The sequence below is a fragment of the Trichosurus vulpecula genome, chromosome 3 (genome assembly GCF_011100635.1).
Source record: "Trichosurus vulpecula isolate mTriVul1 chromosome 3, mTriVul1.pri, whole genome shotgun sequence".
NCBI classification, from domain to species: domain Eukaryota; kingdom Metazoa; phylum Chordata; class Mammalia; order Diprotodontia; family Phalangeridae; genus Trichosurus; species Trichosurus vulpecula.
In genome coordinates this window covers 217,843,182-217,863,723 of record NC_050575.1, presented here as the reverse complement: position 1 = coordinate 217,863,723, position 20,542 = coordinate 217,843,182, and the positions used below count along the sequence as shown (strand labels likewise).

Genomic DNA, 20,542 nt, shown 5'->3' with positions numbered 1-20,542 from the left:
AAAAGAATTTGGAAAAGCAAGTTAGAGAAGTAGAGGAAAAATTGGGAAGAGAAATGAGAAGGGTGCGAGAAAACCATGAAAAACAAGTCAATGACTTGCTAAAGGAGACACAAAAAAATACTGAAAAATACACTGAAGAAAACGACATCTTAAAAAATAGCAAAAGAGCTCCAAAAAGCCAATGAGGAGAAGAATGCCCTGAAAGGCAGAATTAGCCAAATGGAAAAGGAGGTCCAATGGACCACTGAAGAAAATACTACCTTAAAAATTAGATTGCAGCAAGTGGAAGCTAGTGACTTGATGAGAAATCAAGATATTATAAAACAGAACCAAAGGAATGAAAAAATGGAAGACGATGTCAAATATCTCATTGGAAAAACCACTGACCTGGAAAATAGATCCAGGAGAGATAATTTAAAAATTATTGGACTACCTGAAAGCCATGATCAAGAAAAGAGCCTAGATATCATCTTTCAAGAAATTATCAAGGAGAACTGCCCTGATATTCTAGAGCCACAGGGCAAAATAGAAATTGAAAGAATCCACTGATCGCCTCCTCAAATAGATCCCCAAAAGAAATCTCCTAGGAATATTGTTGCCAAATTCCAGAGCTCCCAGATCAAGGAGAAAATACTTTAAGCAGACAGAAAGAAACAATTTGAGTGTTGTGGAAATGCAATCAGAATAATCCAAGATCTGGCAACTTCTACATTAAGACATCGAAGGGCTTGGAATATGATATTCCGGAGGTCAATGGAGCTAGGATTAAAACCTAGAATCACCTACCCAGCAAAACTGAGTATCATGCTCCAAGACAAAATATGGATTTTCAATAAAATAGAGGACTTTCAAGCTTTCTCAGTGAAAAGACCAGAGCTGAATAGAAAATTTGACTTTCAAACACAAGAATCAAGAGAAGCATGAAAAGGTAATCAAGAAAAAGAACAAGAAAACGAAATTGCAAGGGACTTACTAAAGTTGAACTGTTTTGTTTACATTCCTACATGGAAAGATGATGTGTCTGATTCATGAGACCTCAGCATTAGGGTAGCTGAAGGGAATATGCATATATATAAGTGAATGTGTATGTGTATATATATATATATATAATATATATATATATAATATATATATTATATATATATATATATAAAGAGAGAGAGAGAGAGAGAGAGAGAGAGAGAGAGAGGACAGAGGGTGAGTTGAAGATGAAGGGAAGATACCTAAAAGAAATAAAATCAAATTAAGGGATGAGAGAGGAATATATTGAGAGAGGGAGATAGGGAGAGATAGAATGGGGTGGATTATCTCACATAAAGGTGGCAAGAGGAAGCAGTTCTGTGGGAGGAGGGGAGAGGGCAGGTGAGGGGGGAATGAGTGAATCTTGCTCTCATCAGATTTGGCCTGTGGAGGGAATACCATAATACTCAATTGGTATCTTACCCCACAGGAGAGAAGGAGGAAGAAGATAAAAAAAAGGGGGGGATGATGGAGGAGAAGGCAGATGGGTGTGGAGGTAATCAAAAACAAACACTTTCGAAAGGGCACAGGGTCAAGGTAGAAAATTCAATAAAGGGGGATGGGTTGGGAAGGAGCAAAATATAGTGAGTCTTTCACAACATGAGTATTGTGGAAGGGTTATACATAATGATACACGTGTGGCCTGTGTTGAATTGCTTGACTTCTTAGGGAGGGTGGGTGGGAAGGGAGGAGGGAAGAGAATTTGGAACTCAAACTTTTAAAAACAGATGTTCAAAAACAACAATAACAAAAAAAAGTTTTTGCATACAACTAGAAAATAAGATACACAGGCAATGGGGCATAGAAATTTATCTTGCCCTACAAGAAAGGAAGGGAAAAGGGGATGGGAGGGGAGTGGGGTGACAGAGTGGGGGAACAGCGCAACCAGAATATACGCCATCTTGGAGTGGGGGGGGAAGGGTAGAAATGGGGAGAAAATTTGTAATTCAAACTCTTGTGAAAACCAATGCTGAAAACTAAATATGTTAAATAAACAAATTAAATTTAAAAAAAAGACCATCAGATTTGGAAATTAAGAGGTCAATGGTAACATTGCGAAGAGTTCATTCAGTTGAATGATGAGGTCAGAAGCCAGAGTGTGGAATTCAGTCAGTCAGCAAGCATTTATTAAGCACTTACTGTTTGCCAACACACTGTGCCAAGGGCTGGGATATAAAGAAAGGCAAAAATATGGTCTCTGTCCACAAGAATTTTATGTTCTAACGGGGGAAATAACATTCAAACTTATGAGTTCTGTACACCATAAATGGAAAGTAATCTCAAAGGGAAGGTACTAGCAGTGAGAAGGAAAAGTCTCTTCAAAAGATATAAGATATCAATGAGAAGAGAGGAAGGAAAAATAGTTCTGGTTTTAGAGGTAGTACATAGTAGACAGAACACTAGACTTAAAGTTGAATTGGAAGAAACACCAAAAAAACAAACAAACAAAAAAACAAAGACGCAGCAATCATTGACCTTGTTACTTAACATGATCATTGCCTAAAATGTTGGGTTACTTGCAGCACTATCCAATGCAGGAGCCTTGTCCATACACACACAACCTAGGGAAACACAAAGAGAGATAGATAGAAAACCCTCAAAATAAAACCCAGACCTGTGGAGTTGCACTGCTGAGTCCCAAGCAGGTCTCACAAGGCTCTCGTGCTCTCTCTTCTTCCAGCACACAGAGTTCTGTCTTTCAGGCCTAACAGGGACAGCCTAAAAACCAATCCAGATGCCAGGGACCTTCTTGCTTTGACACCTGTCTACAGAAAGGTAAGGAAATCAGTTCCCTTTCAGGCATCTGTTGCCTTCCTGCCTCATGCACCAAATGCTCTGTCTCCTTCTTTGTATCATTCAAAATCCAGTCACTTTCACAGCTCCAAACAATTCTTCATTCTTAGCCAGAATTAAATATAGAGCTCTGATTGTTTCCTGTGATAAAATTGTCAACAGGTCAAGTCAAGAATTTTGTATATGATCTGTTTTTATTGGAATTAATTTCTTCCCTTTTATGGGAATTTTTTCATTATGACAGTAGTAATAGGCAGTAATCAGTAATATACTGATATGCAAAGAACAAAAGGATGCATATGAAACCATGAACTTCTGGTATGTACAGGAATTTCTTTTTAAAGTGTATGTTAAATTTAGCATTAAACTAACAAATTGCCATTTGCTTGTGGCCCCTTCTGTACTTTTTTGCTTTCTTCTACATACTTTTTTCTTTATTCATGCTGTTTTTCTACTTTCTTTTTTTTTTTTTTGGCATCTCTATCATTTCCCATTAACTCATCCCACACACACCCATCCCCAATAGAAGCCCTCTCCTTTGACAATAAATATAGCCCAAAAAATAACTAAACACATTGGCCAAGTATCAGAATTTATTTATAACAGGTGTTTACATGATTACTCTATCACTACTCTAATGCTTTCGTGTAAATTTTATGATCTGATATTTATATATATTTTTCTTTTTTCAGTCAATTATTTATTTGTTTATTTGGTTTTCGATCTTCACTTCCACAAGATTTTGAGTTCCAAATTTTCTCCTCCATCTCTCCCTTCCCCCCACCCCAAGACGGCATGCATTCTGATTACCCCTTCTCTGAATCTGCCCTCCCTTCTATCACCTCCTCCCCCCTTTTCTTATCTCCTTCCCTTCTCTTTTCCTGTGGGGCAAGATAGATTTCTATGTACTATTGCTTGCATATCTTATCTGGTTTTGTTTTACAATTTCTTGATTTCTCATAGTCATTAGCTTCCATCTGCTCCATTCTAATTTTTAAGGAATTATTTTCTTCAGCGAGTTTTTGGACTTCCTTTTCCATTTGGCCAATTCTGCTTTTTAAGGCATTCTTCTCTTCATTGACCTTTGTAGTTGCAATTTAGATTTGAAGATCTTTCCCACCCATTAATAGGCCATGTGACCTGCTTACATCACAAGAAGCCTAAGTGTGGTGGGAGGAGCTTCCTGACAGGAAAAGGAAGTTATGTCACAGGAAACGCAGAGAGAGAGAGAGAGAGAGAGAGAGAGAGAGAGAGAGAGAGAGAGATTGTGAGCAGTTATGGCTGCTAATGGCTGCTAAGAGCCATTGTGATAGAGCTGAACAGGCTGTGACTTAGCTGTACTGTTTGTTTTTGGGAAGACCCCAGCAAGGGGTCTAAGAGGTTTGGGGATGGCAAGGCTCCATGTTGTGATATTATGTATTGGATGCTTCATTGCTGTGTTGAATTGGGCAGATGGCTTGTGGGATCTGGTTCTCTGGTGTCTGAATAAATGGTTTACTTCTTCTACCTTCTATGTGGAGAGTCTCGTATACTTTGTGATACAGAACTACATAGGCATTCTGACAATTATCATCTACATTGTTATTATTGCCTTACTGATACAGCTTTTTGGACCTTTTTTGCTATTTGGGTTAGTCTATTTTTTAAGGCGTTATTTCCTTCAGCATTGTTTTGGGTCTCCTTTAGCAAGCTGTTGACTAATTTTTCATTATTTTGTTGCATCACTCTCATTTATCTTCCCAATTTTTCCTCTACCTGTCTTAATTGATTTTCAGAATTCTTTTTGAGCTCTTCCATGGCCTGCAAACAATTCATATTTTTCTTCGAGGCTTTGGATGTAAGAGCTTTGACTTTGTTGTCTTCTGGTTGTGTATTTTGATCTTCCTTGTCATCAAAGTAAAATTCCGTAGTCTGATTTTTTTTCCTGCTGTTTACTCATTTTCCCAGCCAATTACTTGACTTTTTAGCTCTTTGTTAAGGTAAGTCTCTGCTTCCAGTGTGGAGTGTATACTGTCCCAAGCTTCAGGGGTTTTGTGCAGCTGTTTTCAGAGATATTTCTAGGGACCTGTAAATTTTCAGTTCTTATAAAGTTGTATGATGAAAGGAGATGTGTTTACACTCCTCTTATGGTCTGTGCTTTGGTCTGTGAGTGACCACAAGCACTTTTCTGCCTTAGAACTGTGAGGAGGATTCTCTCTCTACCACCACCATAAGCTCCACCAAGTGCTCCTTCTCACCCCAGGATTGCCACCCAGATCCAAGCACAGGCAAAGCAAGGAAATCCTGCCTTAGTGCCACCAAAGAGATCCCTGCCATGCATCTCTGATCATCTGCTGGATCTCCCCACCATCTGTGGGCCCAGGGCTCTAGAAGCAGCCACTACTACTGCTGCCACTGCCACTGCCCTGGGGCTGGAACTGAACCTCGCTCCTCTCTCACCCGGGTCCGACAGACCTTTCCTATTGACCTTCTAAATTGTCTTTGGTATTTGTTGGTTGAGAAGTCTAGAAACTGCCACAGCTGCCAGTGATTCAGTCCCCTGAGGCCTGCTCTGGCCTTGTCTGTACAGCATGGGCCACAATGGACTGTACTCTTCTCTCAGACTGGTGCAACAGACCTTTCCTGTAGACTTTCCAGGTTGTCTTGGGCTGGAAATTTGTTTCACTCTGTCGTTTTGTGGGTTCTGCTGCTCTAGAATTTGTTTAGAGTTGTTTTTACAGGTATTTGGAGGGGTTTGGGGGAGAGCTCAAGCAAGTCCCTGCTTTTACTCTGCCATCTTGGCTCTGCTCTCCTGATATTATAAATATTGTGTAAATCATCCTTCTGGCTAGACCAGGTGTACTCTCACATCAATGGCGTTTTATTTTTCTCTCTCCTTTTGTCCTCACACAAATGATCACAATATTTCTATCCTTAGCTTTGGGTATTTCTATCCAAAGAATGCCTTCCTAATATAAAATCCTACTTTCTCATCTTTCCTACTATATCTGGGTTTATTTTTTATTTTCTGTGAACAAAAATCTATTTTCTCTCTCTTTTACATTCCTTGCCCATTTGTTATTGTTGTTATTCAGTCATTTCAGTCATGTCAGATTTTTCATGACCCCATTTGGGGTTTTCTTGGCAAAGATCCTGGAGTGGTTTGCCATTTCTTTCTCCAGTTCATTTCACAGATGAGGAAAGTGAGGCAAAAAGGCTTACATGATTTGCCCAGGGTCACGCAGCTACTAAGTGTCTGAGGCCAGATTTAAACTCAGGAAGATGAGCCTTCCTGATTCCAGGCCCAGCACTTTATCCACTGAGCCATCTACCTGCCCTCCCTTACCCATTATTAAAAGAAAAAGAAATAGCAAAAACCTTGTAACAAATTTACATAGTTAAGCAAAATAAATTCCCACATTGGCTGTGTACAAAAGATAAATGTCTCATTCTACACTATATCAAAAAGGGGGCAACATGTGTCATTATTGGTCCTCTGGAATTGTGATTGGTCATTGTATTGACTGGAGTTCTTAAGTCATTCAAAGTTTTCTTTTGAACAGAGTATACCCTTCTCTTGCCATATTCAAGACATGAGTCCCACCCTACTATCTGTGATATCTGGGAAAATGCATTTATCCCTTTGTGTTAAATTTCCATTTCATTTTGTTTATTATTCATATTTTGTACACTGGTATAATTTGTTAACATGAAAATGCCTTAGCCTAAAATGGCCAGGGTCTCCCATTGCATCCTGGGTCATCTCCAGTCATCCTGATGATTATCTAGTCACTGGATCCAGATGTCTCTGGAGGAGAAAAGTGAGGCTGGTGACCTTGCACAGCCATCCCTCACTCAAATCAAAGTCAACTGCAAGTCATTTCATCATTTCTCGGGTGTCATGGTCCTCCTTCAAAACGAAGGACAAACATTGGTATAAAGACACCTTCATAATATTGTTTCAGACTCTTTCCTGAGAATAACTGAATACTTCTTATATCTGTGTTGTCTTCTACATGATCCCATTTCTACTCTTATTACCAAGATTCTTGTCTTGTAACTTTGGGCAAGTTGCTTTACCTTCCCAGGCTGATTTCCTACATTGTGAAATGATCTTTAAGGTCCCACCAGCTCTAAATCTTCTGGTCATCTAATCTGGCCATAGGATTTAATCCTATAATCATATTTTATAATTTCATCTAAACATTTTTATTCTTCCCTTCCAATATCTTATCTAAATATCTTAGATGTTTATCAATCATTCTAAAGGAAAAATTTCCTAATTTAAAAAAATCTGCAAAGTCTAGAGCAGGCGTGGGAGTTGGGAGGTGGTTGGTGGAAAAGAACCCTTCTTGATTTTTCCACTAGTCTCCCCATTCTTTTGGCTCTCATTCTGGTTCAAGACCTGGAGTTACCTCAGATGAGTTAACAGAAGGTCAAGCTTGACCCAGGAAAAGTTGAGGTTTTACTGCTCGCTGGCTCATGCAGGCAACACAGATATTCTTGGGCTACTAATATTCTATGAGGTCAAAGTGAAGGAGTACAAAAGGAGGTTACAGGGCAAATTACATTATTATGGCATGTGGGAATATTCATTAAGAGATATTTCATAGGCAGAATAAACCAGTTTTTATGAATGAAATTCATAAAACCAGTTTTATGAATGAAAACTGACATTTGCAAAAACAGATCAACTTGTGATTATTTGTGTTTAAAAAAATACCTCATGTTATAAAAGGATTACCTAGTCTGGTGCAGTAGAAAGAACTTGAATTTGAAGTCAGAGGATATAAGTTAACATCCAAGCTCTGTCATTTATTACCTCTGTGAAACTGAACAAAACACCCTCTCTGGGCTTCAGTTTCTTCATCTGTAAAAATAGGGGATTGGACTAGGGTCCTTCCCAGCTCCAAATCTATGATCCTATAAGCTCCTATGGTGTATATAAATCAGTTTATAAAAATTCAATTTACACCTAATTTTTTTGTTTATTTACTTTTTAACATTGTTCTTTTGATTTTCAGTTCCAAATTCGTTTCCCCCACCCATTTGAAAAGGCAAGCAATATGATACTCATTAAACATACGAGGTCATGCAAAACATATTTCTATATTAGCTATATTGCAAAAAAAAAAGCCCACAAGAAAAATAAAGTGAAAATATATGCTTCAATTTGTATTCAGGGTTCATCAATTCTCTCTAGAGAAGAACAGCATTTTTCATTATGAGATCTTTGGAATTGTCATGGATCATTGTATTGAGAGCAGGTAAGTCTTTCACAGTTGATTATCATTACAATGTTGGTGTTACTGTGTACAGTGATCTCCTGGTTCTGCTCACTTCACTTTGCATCAGTTCATATAAATATTCACAGCTACGACAAACAGCACTAATATTTTCATTTCCTAACAAGATTACATGAAAGGATACCCAGATGGCAAAATAAATAAGTGGAAATATTCTTTCTAAAAATGAGGGACAGGAGAACTGAGGAGTGGTCAGGTTGGGAAAGAAAGGGATCTAGTTATGATTGACACATAGGTAAGTGAATGAAAACCCTGGAAAAAATATGCATAGTTAAAACAGGAAGGCAAAAATGGGGATCCAGAGCAAGAAGTAAGAACAAGGATATGTCATATGTTTCAGCTGATAAAGGAAGGAGTATGGATTAAGAAATAAAAACATCTTAAATAGAAATAGTGACACAAAATGGGTCCAAAGGAATGTTTAAGTTCTGGCAATAGACTCTCCTCTCCAAAGTGCTTTCTATCAAAAAGCTCTTCTCCATAAAAATTTTCTTTTTCTCTCCTCAGTGAATTTCTTAAAGGAGAATAGTGAAGACCTAACCCAAAGTATGGGAATGATTGTTGTCATGCAAATTCTGGATGACCTTTTTATATTAAAACCTATTAACAAGGAAGAAGTCAGAAATATTTGTTGTAAAAAAGTGGAGGAGAGGATTCTGGAAAGATGGCAGAGTAGGTCAGAAAATTCCCAGCTCTCAAGATTTTCCCCCACAAAAAGTGGAGCAGGACACTTCAAGAAGGGCACAGAAGCATATAATCTTTTCCTTAAGAATTTGTAGAAATGGAACTATTCTCTGTCTCAGGATTTTCATGGGCAAAGTAAAATCTGATTTGCATTTATCTTTTTCTAATCAGATGTTAATTGGTTCAGAACACAACTCAGAACAAAACCTGTTATCCCTACAATCCCATCTTTGGCCTTTTCTGGGTACTAATGAAGTTTATTTAATATAGCAATAGACAGCAAATCCAAACAGGGAATCTGAAAGACCTTCAGTGAATTAGTGCTTTAGAGCTTCAATATGGAGCCATCCTAGGATAAAGTGGCTAATTAGCCCAATCACCTGAATAAAACCATGGTCCTCAAAGCTTTTCTCTCTAGTATCCTTCTACAGGGTAAATGACCCAGCTGACTATCTATTTCATCCACTGCTGCCCGAATGATTAAAAAAAAATTACTTCACTGGGTCAGCAGAAGATGGAATCATGATGGACAGACAAATAGATTGTCATAATAAAAATCTGGGATAAAAAGAAACTGAAGCAAAAAGTTCCCAGCATGATGAATTTGTTAGCAAGGCTTTGCCAATAAATGGGATCTAAGGCTCCTCAGGAGCCAGGGATCCCTCTGACAGGCAGATTAACTCTTTTATATAGTTGGCAATGCAAACTAAAATCGGATTGTGATTGGTCACACATCTCTGAAGGGTGGACTTAACTTGGCTTGACTCAGAGCGGGGATTTCTGTAACCCAGGGCAACAGGGGAAAAGACATAGAGTTGACTAATGACTAATGTCCTCTGGACATTTTGCCATGGGCAAACATCCTATGACTAGACTGATTCACACACTCTCAGATCAGCAAAAGCTCACAAATTCGATTCTTTGTGGTTGGACTATAGCCTATAGGAACAGGAAAGGTGAACTCTTCCAACATCTACCACTGAAGCCTACACAATCAAATCCATATCTGACCCATATACCTATTAGATATAATTCTCAAGCAGTAATTAATAAATAATACAAAATAAAGTGAAGTATCAATTTTCAATTTCACAAGATCAATCAACAAGCAATAAATCAAACCCAGATCTGAGGGTTTACTGATTCCTGAGGTACAAATGCTTATAAGGAAAATTTAACAATTGGCTTTCTGAGCCAATTCAGGCTTACTTCAACACCCTTTTCAGGGTATCTCAGATTAAAAAGCTGATTTGAGGTTGTGCTCCATCCCATGCTCCCCAGGTAATATGTGTGTTGCCTCAAGCACAGCTTACTATTTATGGTTCTGTCCTCAGCCTGTACAGGATTCTCTCAGTTTACATTCTAATAATCAAAAATGAAGGTCCACGATGACAAATTCTTGGTGGTACATTTAGTAAGGAGTCCTGGACTTAGAGTCAGGAAGACTTGAGTTCACATTCTGCCTTAGTCACCTTCTAGCTGTGTGATCTTGGGCCAATGACTTAATCTTCCTTAGTCTCAGTTTCCCCATCTCTAAAAGGGGTATAACAATAGTACCTATCTCTCAGAGGGCTGTTGTATGAATAACATGAGATAAAATTTTCAAAGTATTTTGTAAAACCTTAAAACACCATATACAAACTAGATATTATTATTTTTCTTGTTATTAATTGTATTGCCAGAAAATGCTCACAAAACGGTGGTGTAAGTCAAGGGCAAGCTTTTGGGGATGGTGTAGGGAATTAGAATAGTTCCTCAAATTCCACACTACCCATACATTGCTCTGGCCTTTAATTGGGGAAAGGAAGAGATGAGAAGGGGTGAGAGGGGAAGAGAGAGAAATTTGAAAAGTAGAGAAGGTTGGAAGGAAGGAGTTGTTACACCTGCTGGGAAGTGAGTGAACAGAAATAAAGCCACAAAAGTCAATCTTAACCCTTCTCCCTCAACTTACCTTCTTTCTTTCCCCACCACCTCCAGAGCTGGTGAGGGAAGACAAAGAAATTGGTCTTCCTTAACTTTATCTCCTCTTCCCTCTAGGTCTCCTCCAACAGGCATCAGAAAAAAACTTAGAGGCATTGGCCCAGGATCTAAAGGAATATTGTACACCATCCTTCTGGAACTTCCATCCCTTGGGAATGACATCAATATCATCTTTAATTTGAAAAGCACTTTTGCAGAATTCATCCTCTGGAGGAAGGATGGATGGCATTACCAAAAGGAACAGCTTACTTTACATACTCTTCTAGAAACCTTTCAAAACCCTTATATCGTAGAAGGAGAATCTGGGAAAGGGAAATTTGCATTTCTCAAAAGGATTACTATGCTGTGGGCCTCAGGAACGTGCCTGATTCTGGCCAAGTTCAAGTTTGTTTTCTTCTTATGGCTAAGCAGAGCCCAAGGAGGGCTTTTTGAAAGCCTACATGACCAGCTCCTGGGAGTGCCAGACACACTCAGAAAGAAAAGCTTTATATTTGCCCTGATGAAACTAAGGCATAGAGTTCTTTTCCTGTTGGATGGTTATAACGAATTCAAACTCCACAGCTGCCCAGACATAGAAGCCCCGATTAAGGAAAATAACTGATTCAAGTACGCAGTCGTTGTCACTACAATAGTGTATGTGAAACTTGTGAGGCTCTTTGGAGCTCTGATTACTGAAGTGGGGAATATGGCTGAAGATAGTGCCCAGGCTCTCGTCCTGAAAGTCTTTTTAAAAAATTTTTATTAATTAAAAAAATTTTAATTTATATTTAATTTATATTATATTATATTATAAAATTTAATTAATTTAATTAATATCTTTTCTTTTTTAATTTATTTAATATTTTTAGTTTTCAGCATTAATTTTCACAAGAGTTTGAATTACAAACTTTCTCCCCATTTCTACCCTCCCACCCACTCCAAGATGGCATATATTCTGATTGCCCCGTTCCCCAGTCAGCCCTCCCTTCTGTCACCCCACTCCGCCCATTCCCTTTTCCCTTACTTTCTTGTAGGGCAAGATAAATTTCTATGTCCCATTGCCTGTATATCTAATTTCCTAGTTGCATGCAAAAACTTTTTTTGAACATCTGCTTTTAAAACTTTGAGTTCCAAATTATCTCCCCTCTTCCCTCTCCACCCACCCTTCCTGAGAAGGCAAGCAATTCAACATAGGCCACATGTGTATCATTATGCAAAACCCTTCCACAATACTCATGTTTTTTGCTCCTTCCTATCCTATCCCCCTTTGTTCAATTTTCTCCCTTGACCTTGTCCCTTTTAAAAAGTGTTTGCTTTTGATTACCTCCTGCCCCTGCCTGCCCTCCCTTCTATCATCCCCCCTTTTTATCTTCTTCCTCCTTCTTTCCTGTGGGGCAAGGTACCCAATTGAGTGTGTTTGTTATTCCCTCCTCAGGTCAAATCTGATGAGAGCAAGATTCACTCATTCTCCCTCACCTGCCCCCTCTTCCCTGCCAACAGAACTGATATTTCTTGCCACTTTTATGTGAGATAATTTACCCCATTCTATCTATCCCTTTCTTCCTCTCTCAATATATTCCTCTCTCATCCCTTAATTTGATTTTATTTTTTTAGATATCATCCCTTCATATGCAACTCATCCTATGTCCTCTGTCTGTCTATCTATCTATCTATCTATATGTATATTCCCTTCAGCTACCCTAATACTGAGGTCTCATGAATTATACACATCATCTTTCCATGTAGGAATGTAAACAAAACAGTTCAACTTTAGTAAGTCCCTTATGATTTTTTTGTTTACCTTTTCATGCTTCTCTTGATTCTTGTGTTTGAAAGTCAAATTTTCTATTCAGCTCTGGTCTTTTCACTGAGAAAGCTTGAAAGTCCTCTACTGTATTGAAAATCCATATTTTGCCTTGGAGCACGATATTCAGTTTTGCTGGGTAGGTGATTCTTGGTTTTAATCCTAGCTCCTTTGACCTCCAGAATATCATATTCCAAGCCCTTCAGTCCCTTAATGTGGAAGCTGCTAAATCTTGTATTATCCTGATTGTGTTTCCACAATACTCAAATTGTTTCTTTCTGGCTGCTTGCAGTATTTTCTCCTTGATCTAGGAGCTCTGGAATTTGGTGACAATATTCCTAGGAGTTTTCTTTTTGGGATCTTTTTTTGGAGGCGATCAGGGGATTCTTTCAATTTCTATTTTACCCTCTGGCTCTAGAATATCAGGGCAGTTCTCTTTGATAATTTCTTGAAAGATGATGTCTAGGCTCTTTTTTTGATCATGGCTTTCAGGTACTCCAGTAATTTTTAAATTATCTCTCCTGGATCTATTTTCCAGGTCAGTGGTTTTTCCAATGAGATATTTCACATTGTCTTCCACTTTTTCATTCCCTTGGTTCTGGTTTATAATATCTTGGTTTCTTATAAAGTCACTAGCTTCCACTTGCTCCAATCTAATTTTTAAGGTAGTATTTTCGTCAGTGGTCTTTTGGACCCCCTTTTCCATTTGGCTAATTCTGCCTTTCAAGGAATTCTTCTCTTCAGTAGCTTTTTGGAGCTCTTTTTCCATTTGAGTTAGTCTATTTTTTAAGGTGTTGTTTTCTTCAGTATTTTTTTGGGTCTCCTTTAGCAAGTCATTGACTTGTTTTTCATGGTTTTCTCGCATCTTTCTCACTTCTTTTCCCAACTTTTCCTCTACTTCTCTAACTTACTTTTCCAAATCCTTTTTGAGCTCTTCCATGGCCTGAGACCAGTTCATGTTTTTCTTGGAGGCTTTTGTTGTAGGCTCTTTGAATTTGTTGACTTCTTCTGTCTGTATGTTTTGGTCTTCTTTGTCACCAAAGAAAGATTCCAAAGTCTGAGTCTGAATATGAGTCTGTTTTCTCTGCCTGGCCATGTTCCCAGCCAACTACTTCACCCTTGAGTTTTTTGTTCAGGTATGACTGCTTGTAGAGTAGAGAGTACTTTGTTCCAAGCTTGAGGGGATGTGCTGTTGTTTTCAGAGCTATTTGTATACAGCAAGCTCTGCCACACCAGCACTCCTCCTTCTCCAAGAACTGCCAACCCGGACCATGACTCAGATCTTAAGCAGGCTCTGCACTCCTGCTCTGATCAGCTACTTAATTCCTCCCACTAGGTGGGCCTGGGGCCAGAAGCAACTGTAGCTGTAGTTATTTAGCTGCACCTCCTCTGCAGCAGCCGAACCACAAACTCCTTTCACTCTGTCCCCGCAGCTTTTCCCACTAACCTTCTCTATTGTCTTTGGTGTTTGTGGGTTGAAAAGTCTGGTAACTGCCACAGCTCACTGATTCAGGGTGCTGGGGCCTGTTCTGCCCAGCTCCCAGGTCTGGTTGGTGTGGGTGCAGCCCATGCTGGGCTCTGTTCCACTCTGCTCTCAGCTCCGTGTGTGATAGACCTTACCCTGTGACCATCCAGGTTATCCTGGGCTGGAGCCCTGCTTCCCTCTGCTATTTTGTGGGTTCTGCAGTTCTAGAATTTGTTCAGAGCCATTTTTTATGGGTGTTTGGAGGGTCCTGGGGGAGAGCCCCAAACAAGTCCCTGCTTTCCAGCCGCCATCTTGGCTCTGCCACCATCCTGAAGATCTTGATGAAAGATCTGGCAGAGGGTCTGCTGCTTGGGTTCAAGATGTCCCTGTTCCTGAAGAACCTGATGAAGAACCCTCTCTTTGTGGTGATCATCTGTACAAATCAAATGGGGGAAAACAAATTCCACCCAAATACTGACTGCCCTTTTCCACATCTGCTAGTGCAGAAAAACAAGCGCAAGAGAAAACGTATGGCTTGACCTTGACCATCAGTGCAGATGATGATGTCCTGTTGACTGCTGGGCTACATTGTAAATACACAACTCAGAGACTGAGGCCGAAGTACAACTTCTTTCATAAGTCATTGCAGGAGTAAATAACTGGATCCCAGCTTAGAAGCCTGTTGACCTTTAGTAAGTCAGAGAAGGTGACCAGAGGGAAAGATTACCTGTAAAATATGTCAGCCACTTTCCACATCACAACAACCTACAGAACTTGCTCCTGTACACATGTGGGTCTTCGATGGAGTCCACTAGAATTGTCATGAAGCATCTCATAGCTATCTGTTAGCAGGGCAGCCTCCATACTGTGATAAAAACCTTGGAAATGGAGATTCTTTGCACTCCTTTGCTGCATTTTGTCATCAATCTTTTCCCAGAGGGTATCTCTAAGTCAGCGCCAAACCAGGAATTTGTCGTTTTCCTCCCAGGCAAAAGTTTGTATGCGAAGTCAGGCAGCATCCCTGATCGTTTATTTGACTTCTTTGAATACTTGTCCAATTACCTGAGTGGTATTGTCGCTATTCAGTTGTTTAAGTTGTGTCCAGCTATTTCATGACTCCATTGGAGGTCTTCTTTGCAAAGACTGGAGTGGTTTGCCATTTCCTTCTCCAGCTCATTTTACAAATGAGGAAACTGAGACAAACAGGGTTAAGTAACTTGCCCAGGGTCACCCAGCTAGTAATTATCTGAGGCCAAATTTGAACTCAGGGAGATAAGTCTTCCTGAGTCCAGTTTTGGTACTCTATCCACTATGCCATCTAGCTTCCCATGGCTGAGTATTCTTGATTTAATAAAATTGGATCTCTGTAGATGGCTGCTCTTTCCTAGGATGAGACCATGGAAGGTGCAGAAAGGACCTTGTCCACCTATATCCCTAGCAGGATGTTTTCCTTGTTCTTCAACAGGAAGCAGGAGTTCAAGACTCTAGAGGGTGTAACTCAAGTATTTTCATAAACCAAATAAATGAGATATGTATCTGGGAAAGATCTGCAGCCCTGCCTTCAGTCTTAGCCTGCACATTAAGAGAAGTGCTAGAATAGTTGGAAACCTGAGGGCAGTCCTTAAAACCTGTAAGAACATTCAGTTCCTCCTTGTAGAAGTCACCCCTCACCATGGAAGATGAGCAGCAAAGCACATCTCTAATGGATCTGCAAAAACTGGGGATACAAACTCAACAGCTAGGAGGTATTGGAAACAGGGGCACTTCATCTGATAATTCAGGCAGGCAAGGAGCTTTAAGGGGAAAAGGAATCACGTTACTTTGCCTTTTCATTCAGGTTACATGCATTGATCACTCTTGTGCTGTTTTACTTAACTGTTTTGGGGGACTATACATTGTGGGGAGTGCAATTGTGGGTACACTTACGATTTGTATGATGTCTAAGCAAAATTTATCATTTAGGAAAAACATTTTTAAAATAGTGGAAGTAGATACTGTGCTTTTGCCTTTCCTTGTATCTCGAGCACTTAGCATAGTCCCTGGAACACAAGCCATTAATAAATGCTTGTTTATTGACTGATCAACTCATGAAAATCTTTTTTTCCTTCCTTTTGGCAGGTGGTCTGACTGATGGGGTAGGTAATCGAAAGAATCTTGTGAAACCCATATTGGACAATATCAAAATGAATGAAGAAGATGCAAGAAAACTAGGTCAGGATTTTTTTAAATTTTTCAACAAATGTAAGTTAAATATTTTGAACTGTTAGTGTTACATTCATTTACATTACCGCAATAAGTAAGGTAGAGTTATTGAAATGAAGGGTGTCAGGGAAGAAGGAAGTAGCCATTGGTCATAGTGCTAAGGAATATAGCAGGGTTTGTCTCACAGCTGGGACTGTCATATAAAAGCAAGAAGCAGGGCTTTGCTGCTGCTGTTTGAGGCTGGCCAATCATATCAGAAATGTATATCTTTTGTGTTGGTATTAGAGAAAGAAAGGGAGTCAGATGGGACTTTGCTGTAGAACAGTGCAGATATGGGAGTCTGAAGTTTCTGGATGTCTTCTCTGTACATTCACTGTATGTCTACAGAGAAATCTCACATGGAAAATCTTACTTCCTGAAGGCACAAAGAATACTAATGTGGTAGTGAATGTTTGGTATAAACCCAGTGAAAGCTCTGTCTTTAACAACATTTCTCCTTTCTAGTATGTCAAAGTCATGAGACAGTAAAATTTTGGCAGTGACTATGTATGTAAATGTTGAGGGTGGTACAATTTAAAGGGTACACAGGGTTTTGATTTGAAGTAAAATATTAGTAAGTGGGCTACAATAACATATTGCAAAGATTATACACTATGATAAGGTTGGATTTATATCATAAAATTAGGGTTCATTTAATACTAGGAAACCTATAAATGCATGGACTATATTAATAAAAAAGCAATATGCTTATATCAATGGATACAGAAAAAACTATAGACAAAATACAACATTCATTTCTGTAAAACACACTCACACACACATGAAAACACAGGAATAAATGGACCTTCCATGTAAATATATAAATAGTGTATTTCTAAAATCATGAGCCAGTATATTATGTAATGGAGATAAATTAGAGTCCTTTCCAGTAAAATCAGGAGTAAAACATGGATGTCCATCGTCAACACTATTATTTGATATAATGCTAGAACTGTTACCAACAACAATAAAGACAAGAAAAAATTGAGAGGATAAGCATAGGCAAAAAAAGAAATAAAATTATCACTTTTCCAGATGATGTGACAGATACTCAGAGAACCTGAGAGGGCCAATTACTATGGCTATGACCTAAAGAAATCAAAGAAAGATGAAAATATAGATAGATGGATAGATAGATAGATAGACAGACAGACAGATAGGTAGATAGATAGATAGATAGGGGAAAGGGAGGGGGAGAGAGAGAAAAAGAGAGAGAGAGAGAGAGAGAGAGAGAGAGAGATCTTTCTCAGAATGAAAACAATTATATCAGCTTTTTTTTGTGGCGGCAAAGAACTTGAAGTTTAAGAACCCATCAATTAAGGAAAGGCTGAGCAAACTCTGTTATATGAATATAATGGACAGTGATAATGCTAAAAGAAATTATAAAGAACACAACAACAGAGAAATTGGGAAAGAATTGTATGAATTGCGACAAAATGAAGTGAAAAGAACCTGGCAAACAACTACTCTAATAAATTATTAAGATAAACAATTTTTTTAAAAGTATATATTTATGTTTTTAGTTTTCAACATTCACTTTCATAATTTTGAGTTTTTAATTTTCTCCCCCTCCTCCCCCTCCCGTCCCCCAAGTCAGTGTGCAATCTAATATAGGCTAAACATGTACAATAATATTAAATATATTTCCACATTAGTTGTGTTGTAAAGGACAACTAAAACCAAAGGGGAAAACCTCAATAAAGAAAAAAAACAAACAAAAAAGAAAATAATATACTTCAATCTGCATTCAGACTCCATAGTTCGTTCTCTGGATGTGGATAGCATTTTCAATCATCAGTCTTTTGGAAACTTAGATTATTTCTTTTTTTTTTTAAGAGTGTGAATTTTCTTATGTTGATTCTTTTTTTTTTAATTTTTAGTTTACCACACACAGTTTTACATAATTTTAAGTTCCAGATTTTCTCCCCTCCCTCCCCAAGACGGCATGGAATCTCATATAACTACCATGTATAACTTCGCATTGAATTAACTTATACACTAGTCAAGTTGTGGAGAAGAATTATGACCAATGGAATGAATCATGAGAAAGAAGAGACAGAACCATAAAAAAAAACCCAAAAACAAAAACAAAAGAGAAGAAAAAAGGCGAGCATGTAGTGTGCCTCAATCTGCATTCAAACTTCACAGTTCTTTCTCTGGATGAAGATAGCATTCTCCTTCGTGAGTCCCCTGGAATTGTCCTTGCACCTTGCGTTGCTGAGAAGAATGAAGTCTGTCAGGGTTGGTCCTCACGGAATCCATATATCTGTGGTTGTGTACAATGTTTTCCTGGCTCTGATCCGCTCACTCAGCATTATGTTGTGTAGGTTTTTCCAGGTTGTTACGAAGTCCATAACATCTCCATTTCTTATGGCACAATAGTATTCCATTACCTTCATATACCACAGCTTGTTCAGCCATTCCCCAATTGATGGGCATCCCTTTGATTTCCAATTCCTGGCTACCACAAAGAGAGCCGCTATAAATATCTTTGTACATATGGGTCCCTTTCCCTCTTGTGTGATTTCTTTGGGATACAACCCTAGAAGTGGTATTGCTGAGTCAAAGGGTATGAACATTCCTATGGCTCTTTGGGCATAGTTCCAAATTACTCTCCAAAATGGCTGGATCATCTCACAACTCCACCAGCAATGTAACAATGTTCCAATTTTCCCACATCCTCTCCAGCATTTATCATCCTCCTGCTTTGTTATTTTAGCCAATCTGACAGGAGAGATGTGGTATCTAAGAGTTGTTTTGATTTGCATTTCTCTAATCAGTAGTGATCCAGAGTATTTTTTCATATGCCTATAGATAGCTTTAATTTCTTCCTCTGAAAACTGCCTGTTCATATCCTTTGACCATTTCTCAATTGGGGAAAACTTAGATTATTTCATTGCTGAGAAGAGCTAAGTTTATCAAAGTTGGTCATCACACAATGTTGCTGTTACTGTGTACAATGTTTTCCTGGTTCTGTTCATTTCACTCAGCATCAGTTCATGCAAGTCTTTTCAGGTCTTTCTGAACTCTGCCTGCTCATCATTTCTTATAGCAATATAGTATTCCATTACATTTATACACTATAACTTGTTCAGCCACTCCCCAATTGATGGGCATCCCCTCAGTTTCCAGTTCTTGGCCACCACAAAAAGAGCTACCATAAATATTTTTGTGCATGCGCATCCTTCTCCCATTTTTACTATCTCTTTGGGATACAGACCTAGAAGGAGTATTGCTGGGTCAAAGGGTATGCACATTTTTATAGCCATTTGTGCATAGTTCCAAATTGCTCTCTCGAATGGTTGGATCAGTTCACAACTCCACCAACAATGCATTAGTGTTCCAATTTTCGACATCTTCTCCAACATTGATAATTTTCCCATTTTGTCATGTTAGCCAATCTGATTGGTGTAATGTGGTACCTCAGAGTTGTTTTGATTTGCATTTTTCTAATAAATAGTGATTTATAGCATTTAAAATGAATGATTTTGAAAGACTTTGGAACTCTCATCAGCACAATGATCAGTTTCTCATTCCTTTTGTTTTCCTCTCAATATTTTCAACCAGTAGCCACAAGCAACCCCTGTTCATAACTGAGCATTTATGGCAACTTTGCCTTTACTATTTCAGAAAATAATCAAAATGAATGCTTGAAATCATTCAAAAATACCTTTCCAGGACATTCTGGTTTTACTGTTGATCATACAAAGTCTGTGAGTAGATCAGTGTGTTCCTTCTTGAAATATATCCCTTTTAGCAACAAGAATATAAAGAAAAGAATATATGTGAATATTTCATATAGAGTTGTATTTATTGATATGTTCCTCACCTTGCCATGTAAGATCTTTAATTACTGCCCCAGGAAACATTTCAAATGGGCTTTAAAAACCACCAGGTGGCATTGCTGCCTCTAACCTGGTTCTTTTCATCATAAGAACCAAGTATTAGGACATCCCATGGGCACCCTAGCACTGTGTGTTCCACCCAGCACAAAGAGAGCTCAGGGGAAGTGCCAAGTCCTCAGTGGCTCTCAGCAAGCAGGCAACTTCATTTATAATTGAGATTTGAGATTATAGCCTGCTACTTAGTTAACAAATTCTTAGCTTTAGGACCAGCCTCCACTAGAGCACACTAACCCAACCCTTGACATGTCCCTTATTATAAAGCTCTGGACATGCTATGTTCTTATTGATCTTAAGTAGGCCTTAACTGAAGATGAGGACAGTTACCATAAGAACAGCGGAAGATGCTGTAGTCAGAACACTGTGTTCTGACTTTATGGCCAGCCCT

At 38.7% G+C, this 20,542-nt stretch overlaps 1 protein-coding gene across 1 annotated transcript in view; it reads left to right on the top strand.

Annotated features, from left to right (window-relative positions):
- The window catches only part of NLRC4 (NLR family CARD domain containing 4), a 48,910-nt gene that overhangs the window by 15,134 nt on the left and 13,234 nt on the right, over positions 1-20,542 (top strand). Inside the window, 10 exon segments of the mRNA XM_036749926.1 lie at positions 8,607-8,918; positions 10,821-10,916; positions 10,919-11,484; positions 14,347-14,545; positions 14,548-14,778; positions 14,781-15,085; positions 15,400-15,501; positions 15,503-15,669; positions 15,671-15,756; positions 16,130-16,222. Of these exon segments, the coding sequence (XP_036605821.1) occupies positions 8,607-8,918; positions 10,821-10,916; positions 10,919-11,484; positions 14,347-14,545; positions 14,548-14,778; positions 14,781-15,085; positions 15,400-15,501; positions 15,503-15,669; positions 15,671-15,756; positions 16,130-16,222 (2,157 nt within the window).